The following is a 20,289-nucleotide window of genomic DNA, read 5'->3' on the forward strand; positions in this document are numbered from 1 at the left end:
ACATTTATGTCTGAAGCGCTTCTTCCCATTATGTGCTATTTGTATTATTTGTTTTTTATACGATTGTCACGTGTATTACTGCTGTGAAGCGCTATGTACATTAATGGTGCTATATAAATAGATATACATACATACATACATACATACATACATACATACATACATACATGTCATGCTCCCCATTCTGCTGGCTGCAGCATTTTGTTTCTTCTCTCTACACCAGTGCTTTCCAACTTTTTTCCCCATGACCTGTTATTTATATTTGTTATTTATATGATTGTCACATATTACTACTGTGAAGCGCTATGTACATTTAATGGCGCTATATAAATAAAGACATACAATACAATAAACCCTAAGTGGAATTCTGAGGAACCTCCAATCCTCTCTAATAGCGCGTCTAAGATAAGATGCATGGTAAATTCTTCTGTATTTGATACAATTTTCAAATGAGTAGAAAATTGCCCCGAACCCTTTAGGGATGCCCGGGGAACCCTGGGGTTCCAAAGAATCCTGGTGGAATAAATACATAAGACAGTATAATATTGGTAGCGTATAGGGTTGTCAGGTGGCTTCTCCAAAAATACTGGACTCAATGGTGAAAGGTGCGTCAGGTCACTATGTCCAGGGAGGTAATACTGTACCGGACACATACATGTCCAGTGTTACAGTACCTCTCATTTGTTTACTGGACAGAGTATCCAAATATAGGACAGTCCCGTTCAATACCGGACACCTGGCAACCCTAGTGGTGTAGGGTTTTCTGAAATGGGTTTTACCGTGACGTGGTTGTAGACTTAAAATATTTTGGCCAAAGTATTGAACTAAATGAGACATATTTCTGCAGGAAGAATATAGATAAAATACATATTAATGTACTAAATAATTTGTCATGTTGGATGTACTGTAACATTGGGGCCTTTTTGTCCCTATAAATTTATGCCAGCCATATTACACAGCATTTTTCAGCACAGCCTGGGTTAACGAAGTGCACTGTCAGTAAACCTACTCACAGACAGTTTTTTTTTTTACCTTTTGGGTCTGATCAGTGCAAGGCTGGTTATACTGGCTTTGCAATGGGAAGCTGGAATAGGTTTCAACCACACATTATATAAGTTATGGTATAAACACTGTGAAAGACCAAGAACTCAAATGTAAAGGATTATGGGTTTGGAATCTATAGCACAATTTTGCACTGGAAAGGAAGACTGAGATTTTAATCACTGTGAGAACGATTATTACTGCAGTCAACATGAGTGACATGTGACAGGACTGTACAAAGGTGCAGTCCCACCTACTTACTTTAACAATAGGCACTTTATTATTAATGTTGCATTTCATCATGCATTATGGTTTCTACAGTTCTTTTGATTCATTCATTAGTATACTAGATATACTGTATCTGCTTAGAAAGTGGTAAGATTTTGGTCAACTTTAAAATACGTGCTGCTAGATTTATAAGAGTTATAACTGCCACTAAAGGTATCATATCCAATGAAGGACCCTGAGAGGTTCAAAAGCTTGTAACATATAAACTATTTGTTGGTCCAATAAAAAGTATCATACAACCTACCCCCTCTCCCTCCTTTAATACTCCATTAAAGATGCAGTTTCACCAATTGAAATAATGGCAGTGACACATTTAATGGATACATATAGATTAAGGACACTTTTAACAAAAAATCAGTATAAACATTTAAAATAATTTTAAAACATTTAATGTTTCTATAGTAACTAAATAGTTTAGAAGAGTTTTACAATCACATTTGTAATAAAAACTGACAACCTGGTAAATGGTTAACAATCACTTATTTTCTGTTTTTAACTGTAAAGTAATGAAGCCATCACAAGATGAAAATGTAGCGGGTAATGTGTGTAATAAGATGAACATTTTAGTGAACCAGTTTAAAAGACAAACACGGATTTTCTTACAAAACAAGTCAAATGTTCACTTTACTGGTGACAATCTTTTTTTTTTAATGAAGCCAATAAAGGAATTAGATTGTAAGCTCTTCGGAACAGGGACACCTTTCCCTAAATGTTACTTTTATGTCTGAAGCACTTCTCCCCTTCATGTGTTAGTTATATTATTTGTTATTTAGGAGTGTCACCTGTATTACTGCTGTATTGTATTGTATTGTATGTCTTTATTTATATAGCGCCATTAGTGTACATAGCGCTTCACAGTAGTAATACATGTGGTAATCAAATAAATTTGCTGTGAAGCGCGATGTACATTAATAGCGCTATATAAATAAAGACATAAGATACATAGGCGAGTTGTTGAAATAAAATGTGTGCTGAGTGGAACTATCCCTATGAGAACAGAGGGAGCAAACAAACAGAATATTGCATATTTTAATAGCGTTTCATTTAGTTATTTTTAAGGAATTGCCCTTCTTATACAAAATATCAATATATAATCTGTAATGCAAAAGAACAGGTTACTTTTATCCTTAGAGCTAAGCAGATAAGGTAGTTGCAGCTCTGGATAAAGCTAGCTGGGGGGGAGCGGAAAAGGGGACATCTATGACTGCTCAGGCCAAAAGGGGAGAGGTAAGAAGGATTTCCTGTTGCCAGGACAACGCAGGCAGCCGGCAGCCTGACCGCCGCCTGTGTCTGGGAGGTGAAGCTGGTCATGTGGGGGGAGCAAGATGGCGGCCACGAGCCTGGAGGATGCGGCGTGACTGTGATCAGGACTGAAGCCACTTAGCGAGTGAGTCCTCCCAGCCGACGAGACACCGATTCTCACCCACTGTCTCCTTCCTTTCTTCTCCTTTATGCAGATAACCTTCCCCTCCCTGTTCTGCAAACCCCATTGCTGTCTGTAACAACCCCCCCCCCCCCCTCTCCTCCTTTTACCTTTTTAATAAGAGATTCACCCCTCCCCACCCAGATCCCGTTTCCCTGGCAGGGACGTGCAGAGGGGCTCTGTCACCTGGGCATGATGGATTAGCTGCTGATCCCCCTCTATAACTTATCTTTGCAGTGTGCTTTGAGCCCATGCAGTGAGGTTGGGATACACAGGGGTTTGTGTGAAGGTGCTGCTGAGAACACAGCACCGCAATGGCTCTTACATTATTTGGTGAGTACACCCATTTCTCTGCAATCCACATTTCTTAGCCGATGATCTGTATGATATTAAGGAGAGAGACGTGTTTTTTTTTTTCTGGCCAGGTAACTGTGTTTGTTCTTCATGCATTGGGTCCTTCCCTATTGTTGCTTCTCAAGATACAGCCTATGGGCGTGTGTTCCTCAGTCTAATTTGTATTCAGAGCCCAGAGCTCTTGGTATCATTAGGATTTACATCAAGTTTTTGTGTCCTATTTCTGTGCTAAAAGTTTGTATTCCAAAACCTGCACGGATTGCAATTAAGCGTTGTAAGACGCATGCTCTGTTTATAGTGGCATAGGGCACACTGTGATTTATTATATGCATCGTTATGACAAGAGAATTAATTCAATGTATGGGTGAGCGCTCCGTTTATACAAATGCAATGTACCAATTGAATCCCTCTCAGATCATTTGATTCTTGAAGTGATGAATGAGCTTGTATTTAGTGGGTTAAAGATCATTGTATTGGCAGGTTTAAGACGTAAAATTGAGCTGCTAATGTATTCTTCCCACATGCTGTGATTGCAGTTATCCTGTAATGATGTACCCAGTGCTTTGCCTATAAAGTATAGTCCCTTTAAAATAAAGAACTTCTGCATTTGTGAGGGCAATTTAAGGAAATATTTTAATCTTCCTTGGGCTCACATTGGGTTGATTGAACACCTGTCATGGCTAAAATAGAGAGATCCATGTTTCTGGAGTTCTGAATATAAATAGGGAGGACTGACCAGTATGACTATAGCCTTTTATAATGAGGTGGTAAATATTTGCAATTCCATTCAGAAATTGGGTTTCCCTTAATATATTTCTGAGCACATAATTGCAGTTCCATCCAATATTGACCAGGTCAGGTGAATTAATACAGTGTATGTATATCTTTATTTAAATAGCGCCATCAATGCTTTAACACACGTGACATAATAGGAAAAGTGCTTCATACATAACGGGAGTCCCTGTTCTTAAGAGCTTACAATCTAAATGTTAAGTAGGGAGAACTTGCATAGACAGGAGGGTGTTCTGGTAAGTGCGTCTGCAAGGGGTCATGGTAAATGCATATGAGATGTACAGTATAGTATCAGCTGTCGGAGCTATCCAAATGCTTCATGGAAGAGGTGTGTTTTTAAGATGGGCCTTGAAGGTGGAGAGAAGGTGATAGTTGGATATTGAAGGGAAGGGCTTTCCAGAGGTGTAAGAGGTTTTAGGCGGGAGAGTACTTTAAATACAAAAGGGTTGACCGAAGACATTCTTGGACTGAACGCAAGTCTGGCAGGTGTATAGCGAGAAATTAGGGCTGAGATGTAAGGGGAGGCAGAAGTGTATAGCCTTGAGAGAGGAGGTGCATTTTGAAAGTAATACAGGATTTAATTGTAAATCAGGAGAGGGATTTCAACAGGAGAGACACTGAGACAGATTTGAGAGAATAAAGTGATTTTTAGCAGCAGTGTTTAGAATAGATTGTAGGGGAGACAGGTGAGAGGCCCAAATGCCGGACAGAAGAAGATTTCAATGCTCAAGACGGGAGAGAATAAGGGTCTGTTAGGCCGAGCTCATACACTCCGCTTGCATGTGAGAGTGCGAGCTCTTACCGTGCCATGCTGCTGTAGCGCAAGCGACCTGTGCTCATAGTGTTTCAGGCGATGGGGGGCGTGTCTATGACGTCACAGAGCTAGTTTGCCGTGATTGGTTGAACTGCTTACGTTATGCAGCTGCCGCTTGAAAATACACTTTTTTTTTGTCTTTTCAAAATGCGGTCGCTCTGTCGTGCGTGTGCGCTAGGAGCGGTCTCCAGGGATCCTGCACTTTGTGCTTGGCGCATGTGCGCACACGCCATCGTGCACAGTATAAACTCAGCCTTAGAAATTTAGCAGTAGAGTGACGGCTAGGAGTTTTGTGGGGCTTGGTGTAGTGGGGTTTTGGTGGGTCCAGTTACCTTCTCCAGAGCGGCATCTCCTACGATGCAATGTTATGTGACGTTACGTTGTCATGTCAACATGGTGCCATGACAATGCGATGCTGCTGGATGATATGCCGCTCTCCTCCAGCAATCAGAAGGTAAGACACATGCAAAGATCCTGCCTCTCTCCCGCCAATCAGTTTCATTGTTGTGAGGAAGAGCTAAGTCCCTGCTGGAGGCTGCTGCTGCATGCGCGCCTGGCGGCGCGTGCACTGCGCAAAGCCGCGGTCTATAGGCAGCGTTCGGAGGCACGGGGGGCGCGGCCATGACGGGTGGCGGGATTATTCTTTCTGAAGAGCATTGTATTTGCAGTTTGTTGTTTGCAAGTTGAGATTAAAAAGCAGTTCTAGACTTTATGTAAATGTTCATCGTTTAACTCCTTCCTTGCTGACTTGGTTAGAAATATGCTGCTACCCAATGCTGGTCTGTATTTAACCCTTCCTCTGCCCGATGGGTGCGGTGCAATGCGTTACAGGCCCCTCCGGGTCATCCCTTTCCTGAGCTCTGGTGTTGACAGAGTTAAAGCCTCAGCATGGTTTCCCCATGGAGGTGTGAAGAAGCAAGGTTGTGAATTGCCATATGTCTGATATGTATCCCTCACCTGTCAGAGAGCAGCAAATCACCCGCAAATAATGTTCCCTCGCCTCTAACACCCCATCAATCTCTTATGGCTTTGTGTGCTTTTATTTTCATGAAACATAAGAAAAGAACAAAATCAAGATAGGAAAAACATACATGTGCATGTTGACACAATACATGCATAGATAGGTGGATGCAAAGAAAACAAACCAGTGGGATTCAAAGGTATCTAGCCTCTGATTGGCTCCCGGCGCACCATGTGACCGCGTTGCCGCACGGGAACACAAACAAGTTGTATCCCCTGCTGGCTGACGCGTCACAGCACGAAGAGGGCCAGGTAGCGAGGAGACACCGGGGCCTGCCAGTGAGGAGGTAAGGGGCTGGTGTGAGGCGTGTGCCTCAGTCACCAGCGGGGACCTAGCCTAACCGTGGGGCTCAGACTGCAGGAAGAAAGAATAGGGGAGGTCCCTGCACCTAGGTTTATAGGGTAACCCCAGTTTTGTGTGTGTGTGTGTGTTGCTTTACTGTAAATAGTTTTGGATATTTCTTTTTCCAATAAATTACTTTGATAAACTCTTTGTTTCTGTCTGCCGAATTGATCCCTGGTGTGATTATTCCTGGTCTCCTGTGACAGGCGGCGGTATTATTATTTTTTTAACCAGACGTGAGCTCTCGCTGGTGAAGTGTCTCACTGATTTTTGGCATTTTATAGATGCTGAAAGCATTTGAAATATTAACTGCCCGGAAGGTTAAAATGGTGTTCTTCCCAGAGCGTAGTGCTGTCTAGTCTAAAGGTTAGCAGAAGCTAGAGGTTAAGAAATCATAACTTTTAACACTAAAATTAACATAAAGAGCAGGGCATGTTTTGGGGACGAGTTAAACTTTTATATAGGCTTCTCTGTGTTTTTTTTGTTGTTGTTGTAATTTATAGATAAAAAATATTTTGAAAATCTTGGAAAGGATACAGAAAATTAAAAAGGAGGGGGGGCGGGGGAGGGGATCGGGGAAGGGAGTACTACAATATATACCACATTTTAAATAAAATGTCAGGCAACCACAACAATCGGATCTCTAATAGTGATTTCGACTCTACCCGGTCCTAATCATAAATTTCCCCCTGAGGACCAAGGTTCCCAAACTTTGTACACATTTCTAAATTTATGCCATAAATATGCTGTTAAAGCAGCAGTTCAAGCAATATCCTACATGTTTTTTTTATTTTTATTTATATAAGTCTGTACTATGAGAAAATACTTGTAGCATTTAAAAAAATTAAAAGTTTTTTTTTAAGACATTTTTAATGTTTCTAATGTAGGAAGCATTTCCAAAGTGTCATCCCCCTTCCCCTTCTGATAGGCTCTGGCTCTTGAGACCCGTCCTCCCTAGCAGTGAACCAAATTGTATCTAGTAACTGCCCAGTCGATCATATTCCAGGACTACATTGCCCAGAATGCTGTGCAAGAACTGAATTAAATAAGCGATTTATACGGCAGTTTGAACTGCAGCTTTAATATCTCAATTGTTTGAACCTAATTTACTCTTTGGATAATCTCTTCTGGATGGGGATTGGTGTTTTTTTTGTTTTTTTCCCAAGCCCCTGCGATTGAACGTCTTGCCGCGGTCAGAATGTGTAACAATAGTTTACTTGTATTTCGGTTTACATTTTCCAGCGGTTTCCCCAGAACCAACGTAAGTGGTTCTAGAGCAGGGCTGCACAACACGCGGCCCGCGGGCCGCATGCGGCCCGCCTGGCCTCTCTGTGTGGCCCTCAATGAAATTTAAAAAAAAAAAAAAACTTTGAAAAAAAAATTTTGAAAAAAAAAAAAAACTTTGAAAAAAAAAATGGCGCCGATTCCCTGCGGTCCCGGCGCGGCCCGCTCCAGCCCACCCCCCCTTCCCTGCTCCCAACATGGGGCGGAAGCATGGCCCCACGTTGGAAATATGCAGAGGCAGCTGAGCCGCGGCCCAGGATTGGATGGGAGGCGGGGCTAGCAGCAGTCACGCAGGGGTGGTTGCCGCCACGCTCTCCCGCGCTTTTGCACACCAGCCAGCGCAGCACCTGGAGCTTCTGTCTGTTTCATTACCTCACCCGTGGCCGCATAAGGTAGGGACCCGTGGGACCAGGGAGATGCGGGGGAGAGAGGGGGCAAAGAAGCTTGGGGGGGGGGGGCGAGGGAGATTGGGGGTGGGGGGCGAGGGAGATTGGGGGTGGGGGGCGAGGGAGATTGGGGGTGGGGGGCGAGGGAGATTGGGGGTGGGGGGCGAGGGAGATTGGGGGTGGGGGCCGCCACGTGCCCTCCCGCTGTAACTCCCCATCCGGCACCCAGACTCTCCCTCTGGCCCTCCCTCCTGCACCCCGGCAGTGTGGTCACATAGGCAGGGAGTGGGACCCGTGGGACCAGGGAGAGATGGAGATGCGGGGGAGAGAGGGAGATTGGGGGGGCAAAGAAGCTTGGGGGGGCGAGGGAGATTGAGAGATGGGAGATGCAGGGGGGGGGGGGGGGAGAGATGGGAGATGCAGAGGGGGGGAGAGATGGGAGATGCAGTGGGGGGGAGAGATGGGAGACTCAGAGGGGGGAGAGATGGGAGACTCAGAGGGGGGAGAGATGGGAGATTCAGAGGGGGGAGAGATGGGAGATGCAGGGGGGGAGAGATGGGAGATGCAGAGGGGGGGGAGAGATGGGAGATGCCGGGGGGGGGAGAGATGGGAGATGCATGGGGGGGGGGAGAGATGGGAGATGCAGGGGGGGGGGAGAGATGGGAGATGCATAGGGGGGGGGAGAGATGGGAGATTCAGAGGGGGGGGAGAGATGGGAGATGCAGGGGGGGGGAATGAGATGGGAGATGCAGGGGGGGGAGTGAGATGGGAGATGCAGGGGGGGGAGAGATGGGAGATTCAGAGGGGGGGGGGAGATGGGAGATGCAGGGGGGGGGGAGAGATGGGAGATGCAGGGGGGGGGAGAGATGGGAGATGCAGGGGGGGGGAGTGAGATGGGAGATGCCGGGGGGGAGAGATGGGGAGAGATGGGAGATGCAGGGGGGGGGAGAAATGGGAGATGCAGGGGGGGGGGGGGGGAGAGATGGGAGATGCAGGGGGGGGAGAGATGGGAGATGAAGAGGGGGGGAGAGATGGGAGATGCAGGGGGGGGGAGTGAGATGGGAGATGCAGGGGGGGAGAGATGGGAGATGCAGAGGGGGGGAGAGATGGGAGATGCAGAGGGGGGGAGGGATGGGAGATGCAGGGGGGGGAGTGAGATGGGAGATGCAGAGGGGGGGGAGATGGGAGATTCAGAGGGGGGGGGAGATGGGAGATGCAGGGGGGGGGGGAGATGGGAGATGCAGGGGGGGGAGAGATGGGAGATGAAGAGGGGGGGAGAGATGGGAGATGCAGGGGGGGGGAGTGAGATGGGAGATGCCGGGGGGGAGAGATGGGGAGAGATGGGAGATGCAGGGGGGGAGAGATGGGAGATGCAGGGGGGGAGAGATGGGAGATGAAGAGGGGGGGGGGAGATGGGAGATGCAGGGGGGGGGAGTGAGATGGGAGATGCAGGGGGGGAGAGATGGGAGATGCAGGGGGGGAGAGATGGGAGATGCAGGGGGGGAGAGATGGGAGATGCAGGGGGGGGGGAGAGATGGGAGATGCAGGGGGGGGGAGAGATGGGAGATGCAGGGGGGGGAGTGAGATGGGAGATGCAGGGGGGGAGAGTGATGTGAGGTGCAGGGGGGGAGAGTGATGTGAGGTGCAAGGGGGAGAGGAATGTGAGGTGCAGGGGGGGGAGAGTGATGTGAGGTGCAAGGGGGGAGAGGGATGTGAGGTGCAGGGGGGGGAGAGTGTTGAGACGTGCAGGAGGGGAGAGTGATGGGAGGTGCAGGGGGGGGAGAGTGATGAGATGTGCAGGGGGGAGAGTGATGGGTGGTGCAGGGGGGGGAGAGTGATGGGAGGTGCAGGGGGGGGAGTGGTGGGAGGTGCAGGGGGGGAGAGTGATGTGAGGTGCAGGGGGGAGAGTGATGGGAGATGCAGGGGGGGAGAGTGATGGGAGGTGCAGGGGGGAGAGTGATGGGAGATGCAGGGGGGGGAGAGTGATGGGAGGTGCAGGATGATGATGAGGTGCTGGAGGAGAGGATGATGATGATGATGATTTTACCCGTGCGGCCCAATTTTTTTTTCCTTGGAGCAGTTCGGCCCTCCGCACTTTACGAGTTGTGCAGGCCTGTTCTAGAGGGATCCTTATCTCAATCATTTCTCCCATCAGGTTCTGCACCATAACCCAAAATCTCAGTATTTTCGGAAAGAACCAGCAGATATGGGCCATATCCTCCCCAACAGAGATTTGTGGCCCCTGGGAAAATCTGCCTCAACCTTTTGGGGAGTAAGATACCATCTAAAAATAATTTGATATATATTTTCTTTTGTTATTGTGCAAATTTACATATTTGTTGCATACCTCCTATGTAATCTCTATCTGAAGATCGTGAGCCCATTGTTCCATATAACGATGGGTGTAGGAGGCATCTATATCTAAAGGGGTAAAATCTTGATATAGTCGAAATAAGCCCCCTTTTGATAGTAACCGTTTCTACATAACTCTTCAAAGACAGTGGGTCCTCGCTTATCCGACGGAATGCGCCCTGCAAACCGCCGTCGGATTGCGGGTCCCATGTTAATCGGTGTCGGATTAGCGGGTCCGACATCAGATAACGTGTCCGGCGGTCTGCATTATGCGGCGTCGGATAAGGAATCCTTCAGAAAGCGGGACGTTGGATAGGGAAGACCCACTGTACAGTGCTTTCTAAGAAAATCCCACCCGGGAACAACTACCTTACATAATGACAAATTTATAAAAATCTAAACGCCTCCGATCCCGTGAGAGAATATTTCTCACAAAATTCCCCGACGTTTTTGTTAATTTACCTTTTTGAGTAACAAATCACCCAATATCTTTTGATATTCTTAACCTTCCATGAGTCAAAACCATTGGTATGCAATCCCGGACCAACATCAGGATTATTGGAGATGGGAACAAGTCTCGAGGGGGTTGATTTTATTTGATATTGAGATTTAGCCCTTTGCGGTTATAAGATTCACCCTTAAGATTTGGCGGGGTCGGGGATTGATGCTTTAAATGCATATTATTATTTTTTTTATTTTTTTTGCCAAGGAGCCCCAAATCTCACTGATTTGGGTCCCTGGAGGTCGACCTCTGATATTTTAAAAATAATTTGATGTACCAAAGCAATGCTATTGCTGAGCCCTGCAGGCCATAAGAGTAGCTAATTTTGGATCATCTTGGTATATTCTAGGACCAGTGAAAGGCTTCCTCAGTGCTGATAGTCAGGATCATGCTGCCAGCATCCTTAGATGATCCATAATTTTTTTTTTTAAATCTCAATAAGTGCATAGATCAAGGATGGTGCATTTCCGATCAGTAAAACCAGTTATACTTTAGTCATTTATCTTAAAGTAGCAGTTTAACTAGCGTTGCTGCTATCCCTATTCAACAAAATAATTGTTGTGCAAAAAAAGCGTTCAATACAGTATGATGAATCGGAGTGGAGCATAGGGGAAGGGAGACCAGCCGTGTGTGTATCTATCGCATGTAAAAAGACTTGAAAACATTAAATTAGCTATTAAATGAATATGCTTCCTTTTTTTTTTTTTTTTTTTGGTCCACTGAATTCAAGCATATTATCTACCTATGTTTATTTGTTTGACTAATGATGGCTTCATAATTAATATACAAAACACGGCGAATAATTCACCTCCTAGTTTTGAGGGCTGACAGTCTTATCACCAAAATAAATTGGATACAGATTGAAAAATCCTTCCAAGCTTTTGTTTACCGTGGAAAAGTTAAGAAAAAATATTTTAAAATACTTAATTTTTAAAAAAAAAATCCTAAAGGTGTCCACCAGCTCCATTTACCTAAAATGCCACTGTAATTAGTTCACTTTGCTCTAGGAAAAACAGCCCCCTTTACAATGGCTGAAGTCTGGCACCCTCTATATGCCACCGTACTTCCAGAATCTCTACCATGTTATCACAATGGGGCAAACGCTCCCCCAGTGATGTGGGGGGGGCGCCACTTCCGCCCGACTCCGTTCACATCTCCTGATGAAGTGAACGTGATCTACTTCTTGAAAATAAGGTTTAGTAGCATAGCGTATCCAATACGTCATTAAGGCCTTGGCATGCCGACTCTGAGGAAGTACCAGGTACGTTACAGGTGCAGCAAAGGGGATGTACGTTACAGCTGCGTGGAAGTTTTATTAACTTTTCAGGCCGAGCTCTGCTGAGTTGCTTGCAGGTCATGTGATCGCTTTTGCTGGGGTCACAGGACTTCAGTGCTCTCCTCTCGCTGCCAAAACTAAAGCAGTCCTTGTCCTCAGAGCAGATAACTGGTATACATACTACATAGGTTATAAGGGGCTCTGGGGGGCTGTTAAAGTAGTAATTTCATCTGCATTACCACTTAGAAACATTTTGAGCTGTTCTTTCCTCTGTAATTGAGGTTTTTATACTATGTATGTTTAATTGTGTGATTTATGGCCACTTAACCTGTATGACCTTTCTTTTGTTGATGGGTATTTAAAAGGGCAGTTTCTCTTTGGACCAAAGTGAACAAATGGCATTAAGGCAATGATGGGTTTAATGTGTCTTCTATAACACAGAATTTGATGTCAGATTAGAACCATTTGGCCCACCCTGTCTGCCTATTTTCCTATCTGCTGTTACATCTCAGACTGTATTTGATCCTTGGCTACCCGCTTCATTATCTTTATACACATCCCTTACCTGTCAAGGGGTCAGATGTACTTCATTTAATGTGCAATAAGGCTGAAGATCAGGAATTATAACGACTCCTACATTTTCGAAATGTTCCAAGATAATAAAATAAATGGTTTTGAAGTGTATCAATCATCAATATTCAACTCCTTTTTTAGAAATACCATATCGCTGCCTTTGGTTTAGTCTGTTCCTACATGTAAGCAAACCTTTCATGCAACACAACGATGCACAGCATAGTACTTAGTACACCAAGTGTGCACGCTATAATATAGTTTCTATTTTCGGAGCCCGGATTTATTTACAGTGGCTGTTTCCTGCTTTTTTTTTTTGATACCTGCTTAACAATGAAGTGGTTTCTGTATGGTTTGCAATGTGCTCTCTCCTTTTTGAACCGCACCAGAACTCTTCTCACTTCTGCAGGTTTCCCACCACTTGAGCTAACTAGTTCTTTAAAGTGACATTATCTATTTGAAAACCATCCTTGATCAGCAGACGCACTGGGATATAGGAGCGGCTCAGTGAGTAAAGACACTGACTGGCACTGAGTTTGGAGCAGGGGAACCTGGAATATTCAATTCCCGGTGTCGGCTCCTGGTGACCTTGGGCAAGTCACTTTATCTCCCTGTGCCCCAGGCACCAAAAACATAGATTGTAAGCTCCATGGGGCAGGGACATGTGCCTGAAAAATGTCTCTGTAAAGCGCTGCGTACAACTAGCAGCGCTATACAAGAACATGCTATTATTATTATTATTATTATTTATTCTTTAAATCATCAGCAGCCTTTCTTGTTTTTGTTTCTGCATCCTTAATATTTCCTCTTGTGCCCTGTGGATACACAGCAAGGAAACGGTTAGTGAAAGTTTCAGGCAAATTTCAAAGGGACAGGAAGGAAAATGCTGAGGCTGCAGCAATGCAACACTGAAAGCTGAAGAGGGGGGGGGGGGAGGGCGGTGGTTAAGTGTAATCTCATTGTTAAATCAGATTTTTTTTAAATGTGTCTCCGATTCTTCCATAAATAGATGTTGCCTGTCAGGGTTATTGTTGCCAAACAATCTCACTAAACCAATCTTTGTATCAGGGAAGCTTTAAAAGAGCAATCCAGCCTGTTTATTTATTCTCCCCCCCCCCCCTCCCCACTTTCATTTTTGAATACAGGTTTGAAGCAGGGGGTCTCCCATATAGTGAACCTGCAGCGGCTACCGGCACCCCCTATGGACATAAGTATCTCCGGAAGCAAGGGGTCCCCGGAGCTGAAATGGGGTTCAGCTCCGCAGACCCCCTGCTTCAATCCTCTATAAAAACAAAAAATCTCTCCATCTCTCCATCTCTCCATCTCTCCATCTCTCCATCTCTCCATCTCTCCATCTCTCCATCTCTCCATCTCTCCATCTCTCCATCTCTCCATCTCTCCATCTCTCCATCTCTCCATCTCTCCATCTCTCCATCTCTCCATCTCTCCATCTCTCCATCTCTCCATCTCTCCATCTCTCCATCTCTCCATCTCTCCATCTCTCCATCTCTCCATCTCTCCATCTCTCCATCTCTCCATCTCTCCATCTCTCCATCTCTCCATCTCTCCATCTCTCCATCTCTCCATCTCTCCATCTCTCCATCTCTCCATCTGCCTCTCTAAGCCCAATTCAAATGAAGAGGATGGTGCATTCACAGTATATTGTGTATATAGCCTCTCCCGCACTAATCTTTCTCTCTAAACAATATACCCATGTAAATGGCTTTCTTCAAGAAACTCTCTTCACTTATCTGTATCTTGTAAAAATGTATTGCTTTCCATCAGGTACACCGGATTCAGCTGCTTACAGAGGCAGTCCTAGCCCCTGCTTGCGGAGATACTTTCCTCCCGTAGGAGGCGCTGGTAGCCACTTCCGGGGTTCACTATATGTCTGCATTTCAAAGCTGCTGCGCCAATTGGAAGCTGGGATGTCATCAGGTGTGGCTTTCTATTGGCCCATGTGATGAGGAAGCTGAAAATTGCAGAGCTGTAAGGCCTCGGCCAGGCAGGGAACGGGCGCGTTGGGGCTCGTGCGCTGCGCCTTGCTCGGCCGGGCGTTTCGTGGCCGGCTAGGCGTGTGTTCGCTTGGGGGCGTCTCATTGAGCGAACCTCTCAGGTGACGGGCTTGCGAGCGGCAAATTCAAATTTGCTTGCTCTGGGCGCCGAGCAGGCGCTTGCTCACACTGGCCACACACATTGCCGCAATGTGTTTCGGCCAGCGTGAGCGTGCCCACCCGCTCAGCGCCACCCTGGACGAGACCTTAGAGATACAGCCCTCTGAAGGGGGTGCCGGTATCTATGGAAGCAGGGGGTCACTAGAGCTGAAATGAATGGGGTTCAGCTCCGGAGACCCCCTGCTTCAATTTTGTATTTAAAAAAAAAAAAAAATTATATATGTATTGTGCGTCTTTATTTATATAGCGCAATTAATGTACATAGCGCTTCACAGTAGTAATACACGTGGTAATCAAAAAAATAACAGATAATATAAACAGGTCATGGGAATAAGTGCATCAGACATAAAAGTAACATTAAGGAAAAGGAGTTCCTGCTCCGAGGAGCTTACAGTCTAATTGTTAGATAGGGAGAACTTACAGAGACAGTAGGAGGGAGTTCTGGTAAGTGCGTCTGCAGGGGGCCAAGCTTATGTATCATGTGTTCAGAATATCCACAGTGCTATTCATATGCTTCTTTAAGCAAGTGGGTCTTAAAGGTGGATAGAGAGGGTGCTAGTCGGGTATTGAGGGGGTAAGGGCATTCTAGAGGTGCGGGGCAGTAAGTGAGAAAGGTTTAAGGCGGGAGAGGGCTTTAGCTACAAAGGGGTAGAAAGAAGACATCCTTGAGAGGAACGCAAGAGTCAGGATGGTACATAGCGAGAAATTAGGGCTGAGATGTAAGGAGGAGCAGAAGAGTATAAAGCTTTAAAAGTGATATATATTAGAAGAAAAGAGTGGCTGGGACTGCCTCTCTTTAAATGTTGGTGTTTTTGACTAAGTGGGGCACAATTACTTGGCTAACAATTTACATGGGGCTTTCAGTACTTGACAGTCATATCACCAAACGACATTAGATAAACATTTGTAAAAATTCTTTGCCATTTAATATCCTAAAGAAAAAAATGATTGAAAAATACCTTTTTGAAGTCTTCTTTACTGGCACCTACTAAATTCATATAGGACAAAACTCCTTAATGGAGACAAAAATGCATAACGTAAGTAAGGCGCACTCCCACTAGCTAATCTGAAAGCACTAAAAATCATTGCTGGAGATGAGAAAGCGATCACGCGCGTTCACGAGCGCGCTAGCCTCTTACCTGGCGCCGCATGCGCAGGAGCAGTCGGCACTGGCCGCTTCTGCGCATGAGTGGCCGGCGCCAGGTAAAGGGCTAGTGCGTGCGCATGATCGCTTTCTCGTCTCTGCAACGATTTTTGGTGCTGTGTTAGCGCATTACTTCTGTTATGTAATTCTATGGAGTACCTTCTATTTTGTATTTATTATCAATAAATTGGAGTTTTATTATTCTACCATCAATCTACTATATATTTCTCAAACAGTCATATGTTTCTATGTCTGTATGTGTCTCCCTGTGTCCCTCCCTGTGTCCCTAGCGGCAATCCCATTGGACCTTGGGCCAGGCCAATGAGATTGCTCCCTTGGCCCGCCCGCCCGCCCATGCACACCTCTCATTGGCCTGAGGCAGAGTGACGGACCAAAGGAGAGACACACACACACACACACACAGTCACAGTCACTCACTCACTCTCCTCGGATCTGCGCCAGTCCCACTCTCCACCACCTCTCACTCCCGTCGTGTGTGTGTGTGTGTGTGTGTGTGTGCCCCCCTCACCGCAAACCCCCCGCACCCCCCGCACCCCCCTCACTGCAAACTCCCCGCCCCCCCTCACCGCAAACCCCCCCTCACCGCAAACCCCCCGCCCACCCTTACCGCAAACCTCAGCCTCCCCGGCGCCAAGCCTCCTCCACCTCACCTCTCACACGCCGCCAGCAAAACTCCCGCCGCCAGCAAAACTCCCGCCGCCTCTCACACGCCGCCGCTTGCCCACTCAGCTCTTCTCATCGCTTACCGCCAGGAGCGCCAGCAAGCAGTTAACCCCCCCCCCCCCCCCGCGGCCGAGCCGGGAGCACCGGGGGCGCAAGGAGGTAGCAGTACAGCTGCTAACATAATAACTCCCTCACATCACCCCCCCTTGCATGTCCCATCTCCCTCACATCACCCCCCCCCTTGCATGTCCCATCTCCCTCACATCACACACCCCCTTGCATGTCCCATCTCACTCACATCACACCCCCCCCTTGCATGTCCCATCTCACTCACATCACACCCCCCCCCCTTGCATGTCCCATCTCCCTCACATCACACCCCCCCCCTTGCATGTCCCATCTCCCTCACATCACACCCCCCCCTTGCATGTCCCATCTCACTCACATCACACCACCCCCCCTTGCATGTCCCATCTCACTCACATCACCCCCCCCCCCTTGCATGTCCCATCTCACTCACATCACCCCCCCCCTTGCATGTCCCATCTCACTCACATCACCCCCCCCCCCCTTGCATGTCCCATCTCCCTCTCTTCCCCACCTCAAGCGGCGGCGGCAGAGTGCAGATTGCGGGCGGGCAGTAGGCAGCGGCACGCGCGCGCAAGAGCGCGGCTGTGTGTGGGCTTGGGGGAGCGGAAGAGCCGGGCGGCACGCGCATGCGTACACACGCGCGCGCCCTAGAGCGCGGCTGTGTGCGGGCTTGGGGGAGCGGAAGAGCCGGGCGGCACGCGCATGCGTACACACGTGCGCGCCCTAGAGCGCGGCTGTGTGCGGGCCCGGGGGGGGAGGGAGTGGAAAAGCCGGGGAGAGCCAGGAAACCGCTGGGGCGGCCAGGCGGAGCCCCTGGTACTGCTCCACGGAGCCCCGGTTGGGAATCACTGATCTATCCTAAACGCTGCTGCCAGAATCACTTTACTCCTAAATCTGTCTCTGCGTCTTTCCTGCTGAAATCCCTCTCCTGGCTTCCTATCAAATCCCGCGTCACACACTCAATTCTCCTCCTCACGTTTAAGGCTATACACTCTTCTGCCCCTCCTTACATCTCAGCCCTAATTTCTTGCTATACACTATCCTGACTCTTGCGTTCTGCTCAAGGATGTCTTCTGTCTACCCCCCCCCCTTTTTTTTTTTTATATCGAAAGCCCTCTCCTGCCTTAAACCTTTCTCACTCATTGCTCCTCACCTCTGTAATGCCCTTCCCCTCAATATCTGACTAGCACCCTCTCTAGCCACCTTTTTTAAGACCCATCCTAAAACACATCACCTTAACGAAGCATATGGGTAGCTCCATGGCTGATACTATACACTTCATACATCGACCGTGGCCCCTTGCAGATGCACTTATCAGAACACCTTCCTACTGTTTCTGTACGTTCTGAGCGACTTAACACTTCAATTGTAAGCTCTTCGGGGCAGGGACTCCTTTTCCTAATTGTATTGTATGTCTTTATTTATAAAGCGCCAAAAGTGTACTCAGCCCTTTACAAAGAATACATTACAGGGAATTTATACTAATACAATAAGCGCAGCAAAATCATACACTAGGAAAGGAAATCCCTGCCCCGAAGAGCTTACAATCTAAGAGGTATAATGGGAAATTTACAGACAGCAGGTGAGGGACAAAGTGCTGTAGATGGCAGTGCTTGGTCACAATGGGTGGTAGGAGTGACTGTGGGTGAGGGACAATAGCCATGAGTGCAGGCTATTGGAATGCTTGATTTGTGGGACCAGTTTTAAGGTTGATCAGGATTAAATCAGGTTAACACCATTTGCATGGGAGGAGATGGCAGGGAGGCGTGGGTGAGAACAGGTGTGTTTATCTCTGGGTTCAGGTTTAGGAGAGATATCCTCAGCTACAGGAAGGAGTAGAAAGAGGGTGTGACTAGAGGATTTGTGAGGGTGCTTTTTATTGAAGGGAAGGAAGTTGTTGTGAAAGAGGTGTATAAATAATGGTGCAGTGTATGGGCCCAGACATAGGGGAGGGGAGGAGAGATGAAGAAATGTGGATAGGAGGGGAGTGGGGAAGTTGGAGAGAACAATGTTACTTGTACAGTATGTCTGATGCGCTTATTTCCAGTATGTGTTATATTATGTCACGTATTACGGCTGTGAAGTGCAATGTACATTTAATGGTGCTATATAAATATATAGATGCAATACAGATATATTGTATTATCTTAGTATAGATCTGCCCTCACTTGAAAGATCATAAAAAGCAGTCTCGATAATTAGACCTCACAAATGGAAGCGCACGTCCCAGGAAGATTCGGAGTCCTGGAGACCGCTTTCTCTAGCCCGTGCTTTCCTCCAACACGACCGTCCGTATGTACTGGTTTGTGACCGTCTGCTTCCTTTTATGATGTCAAGACTTCATTTTTTTTTGATCTGTATAGTGAGAGTGGGTCTATACCAAGATAATATAATAATATAACCGTCTACCCACAAAAGAATCTGTGTAAATACTGAGGAAAACAGCCAGGCAGACTTGCATTATATTTGACTAATTTTGATACTAATTTTTGCACATGTAAAACAACCCCAAATGATTTTTTTATTTAGGCTGCGTCCACGCTGCTGCTGAGCGTGCTTCAATTGAGTTCAATGAATGTCAATGTGCTCTGGGGCGCGCTCGTGCCTGTATGCTTGCGGGCGCTAGGTGCTTAGCGAGACAGATGAAATTGATTTCCAGGCGTACTGAAGGGTTACATGACCTTCAGCAACCAATCAGCGCCAGTCATTGCTCGGCCACGCCCCCCGCTCGCGCTTGAAAAAAAATATGCAGGACAGCCGAGCGCTCCTGTTTGGAGAGTTGGTGACGTCACTGCTCTCAAGCATGGGTGCGCTCAGAGGCAGCGTGGCCTGAGCCCTCGACCAGGTAGGTAACGGGCGCGCTGGCGCTCGTGTGCTGCGCCCTGCTCGGCCAGGCGATTTGTGGCCGGCTAGGTGCGTGCGTCTGGGGGGGCGCGGCCACAACGTCACGGAGCTGGTTCGCCCTCATTGGTCGAACCGCTCACGTGATGCGCTTGCGAGCAGAAAATTCAAATTTGCTTGCTCGGCAAGCAGCTAAGCGCCGAGCAGGCGCGCTCGCCCATGCTGACCACACACATTGTCGCAATGTCTCATCGTGGCGAGCGGCAGTGCGCCCGCCCGCTCAGCGCCACCTTGGACGAGGCCTTATGTTCAATATCAATAAATCAGCTCATCCAAACACCACTAGATGGTGCTATTTATTCCAGTTGGCTTGTTTGTGTTTCTACAGTATTTCCCAAGTTGTGGTTGATCTACAGTACATAGGTCCCTAAAAATGATGTGATATTCAATTGGCCTAAGTTTCAAGAACAAAAATTATTGATACACTGCCTGAAATAATACAGATAACTTTTTTTGTGTGTGTGTATATTTTATCTTGTATCAAGATGAAATTCTTGTTTTCAGTGTCCTCTCCTGGCTATGTACAATTACACATGTTAAATTGCCTCTGTATATCTGAGCAATCCTGTGAAAGCTCCAGTTCCACCTCAGAAGAACACATATTGGATTTCCAATAAAGTGAAAACCATGGGGCATTTGTACCATTTCTAACACTTAAAAACTCTTCAAAGTTCTTTATCTACAAAAATCCAGCAGCATCAGGGTACAACACAGAGCACAGCCATAGTACCACAAAAAAAAAAAATATATATGAATATATATGAATATGACTTGGGCCAATTGAATATCACATCATTTTTAGGGACCTATGTATACCAACCACAACTTGGGAAATACTGTAGAGACACAAA

At 46.9% G+C, this 20,289-nt stretch overlaps 1 protein-coding gene across 2 annotated transcripts in view; it reads left to right on the top strand.

Moving 5' to 3' along the window:
• The first annotated feature begins 2,578 nt into the window (after positions 1-2,578).
• Positions 2,579-20,289, top strand: part of CHN1 (chimerin 1) — a 130,328-nt gene continuing 112,617 nt past the window's right edge. For both annotated transcript variants that reach the window (XM_075609021.1, XM_075609022.1), the window contains exons 1-2: positions 2,579-2,716; positions 2,990-3,085. In XM_075609021.1, the coding sequence (XP_075465136.1) occupies positions 3,067-3,085 (19 nt within the window). In that variant the 5' untranslated portion in view covers positions 2,579-2,716; positions 2,990-3,066. The remainder of the gene's footprint in view (positions 2,717-2,989; positions 3,086-20,289) is intronic.

The sequence above is a fragment of the Ascaphus truei genome, chromosome 7 (assembly GCF_040206685.1).
Source record: "Ascaphus truei isolate aAscTru1 chromosome 7, aAscTru1.hap1, whole genome shotgun sequence".
Taxonomy (NCBI): Eukaryota; Metazoa; Chordata; class Amphibia; order Anura; family Ascaphidae; genus Ascaphus; species Ascaphus truei.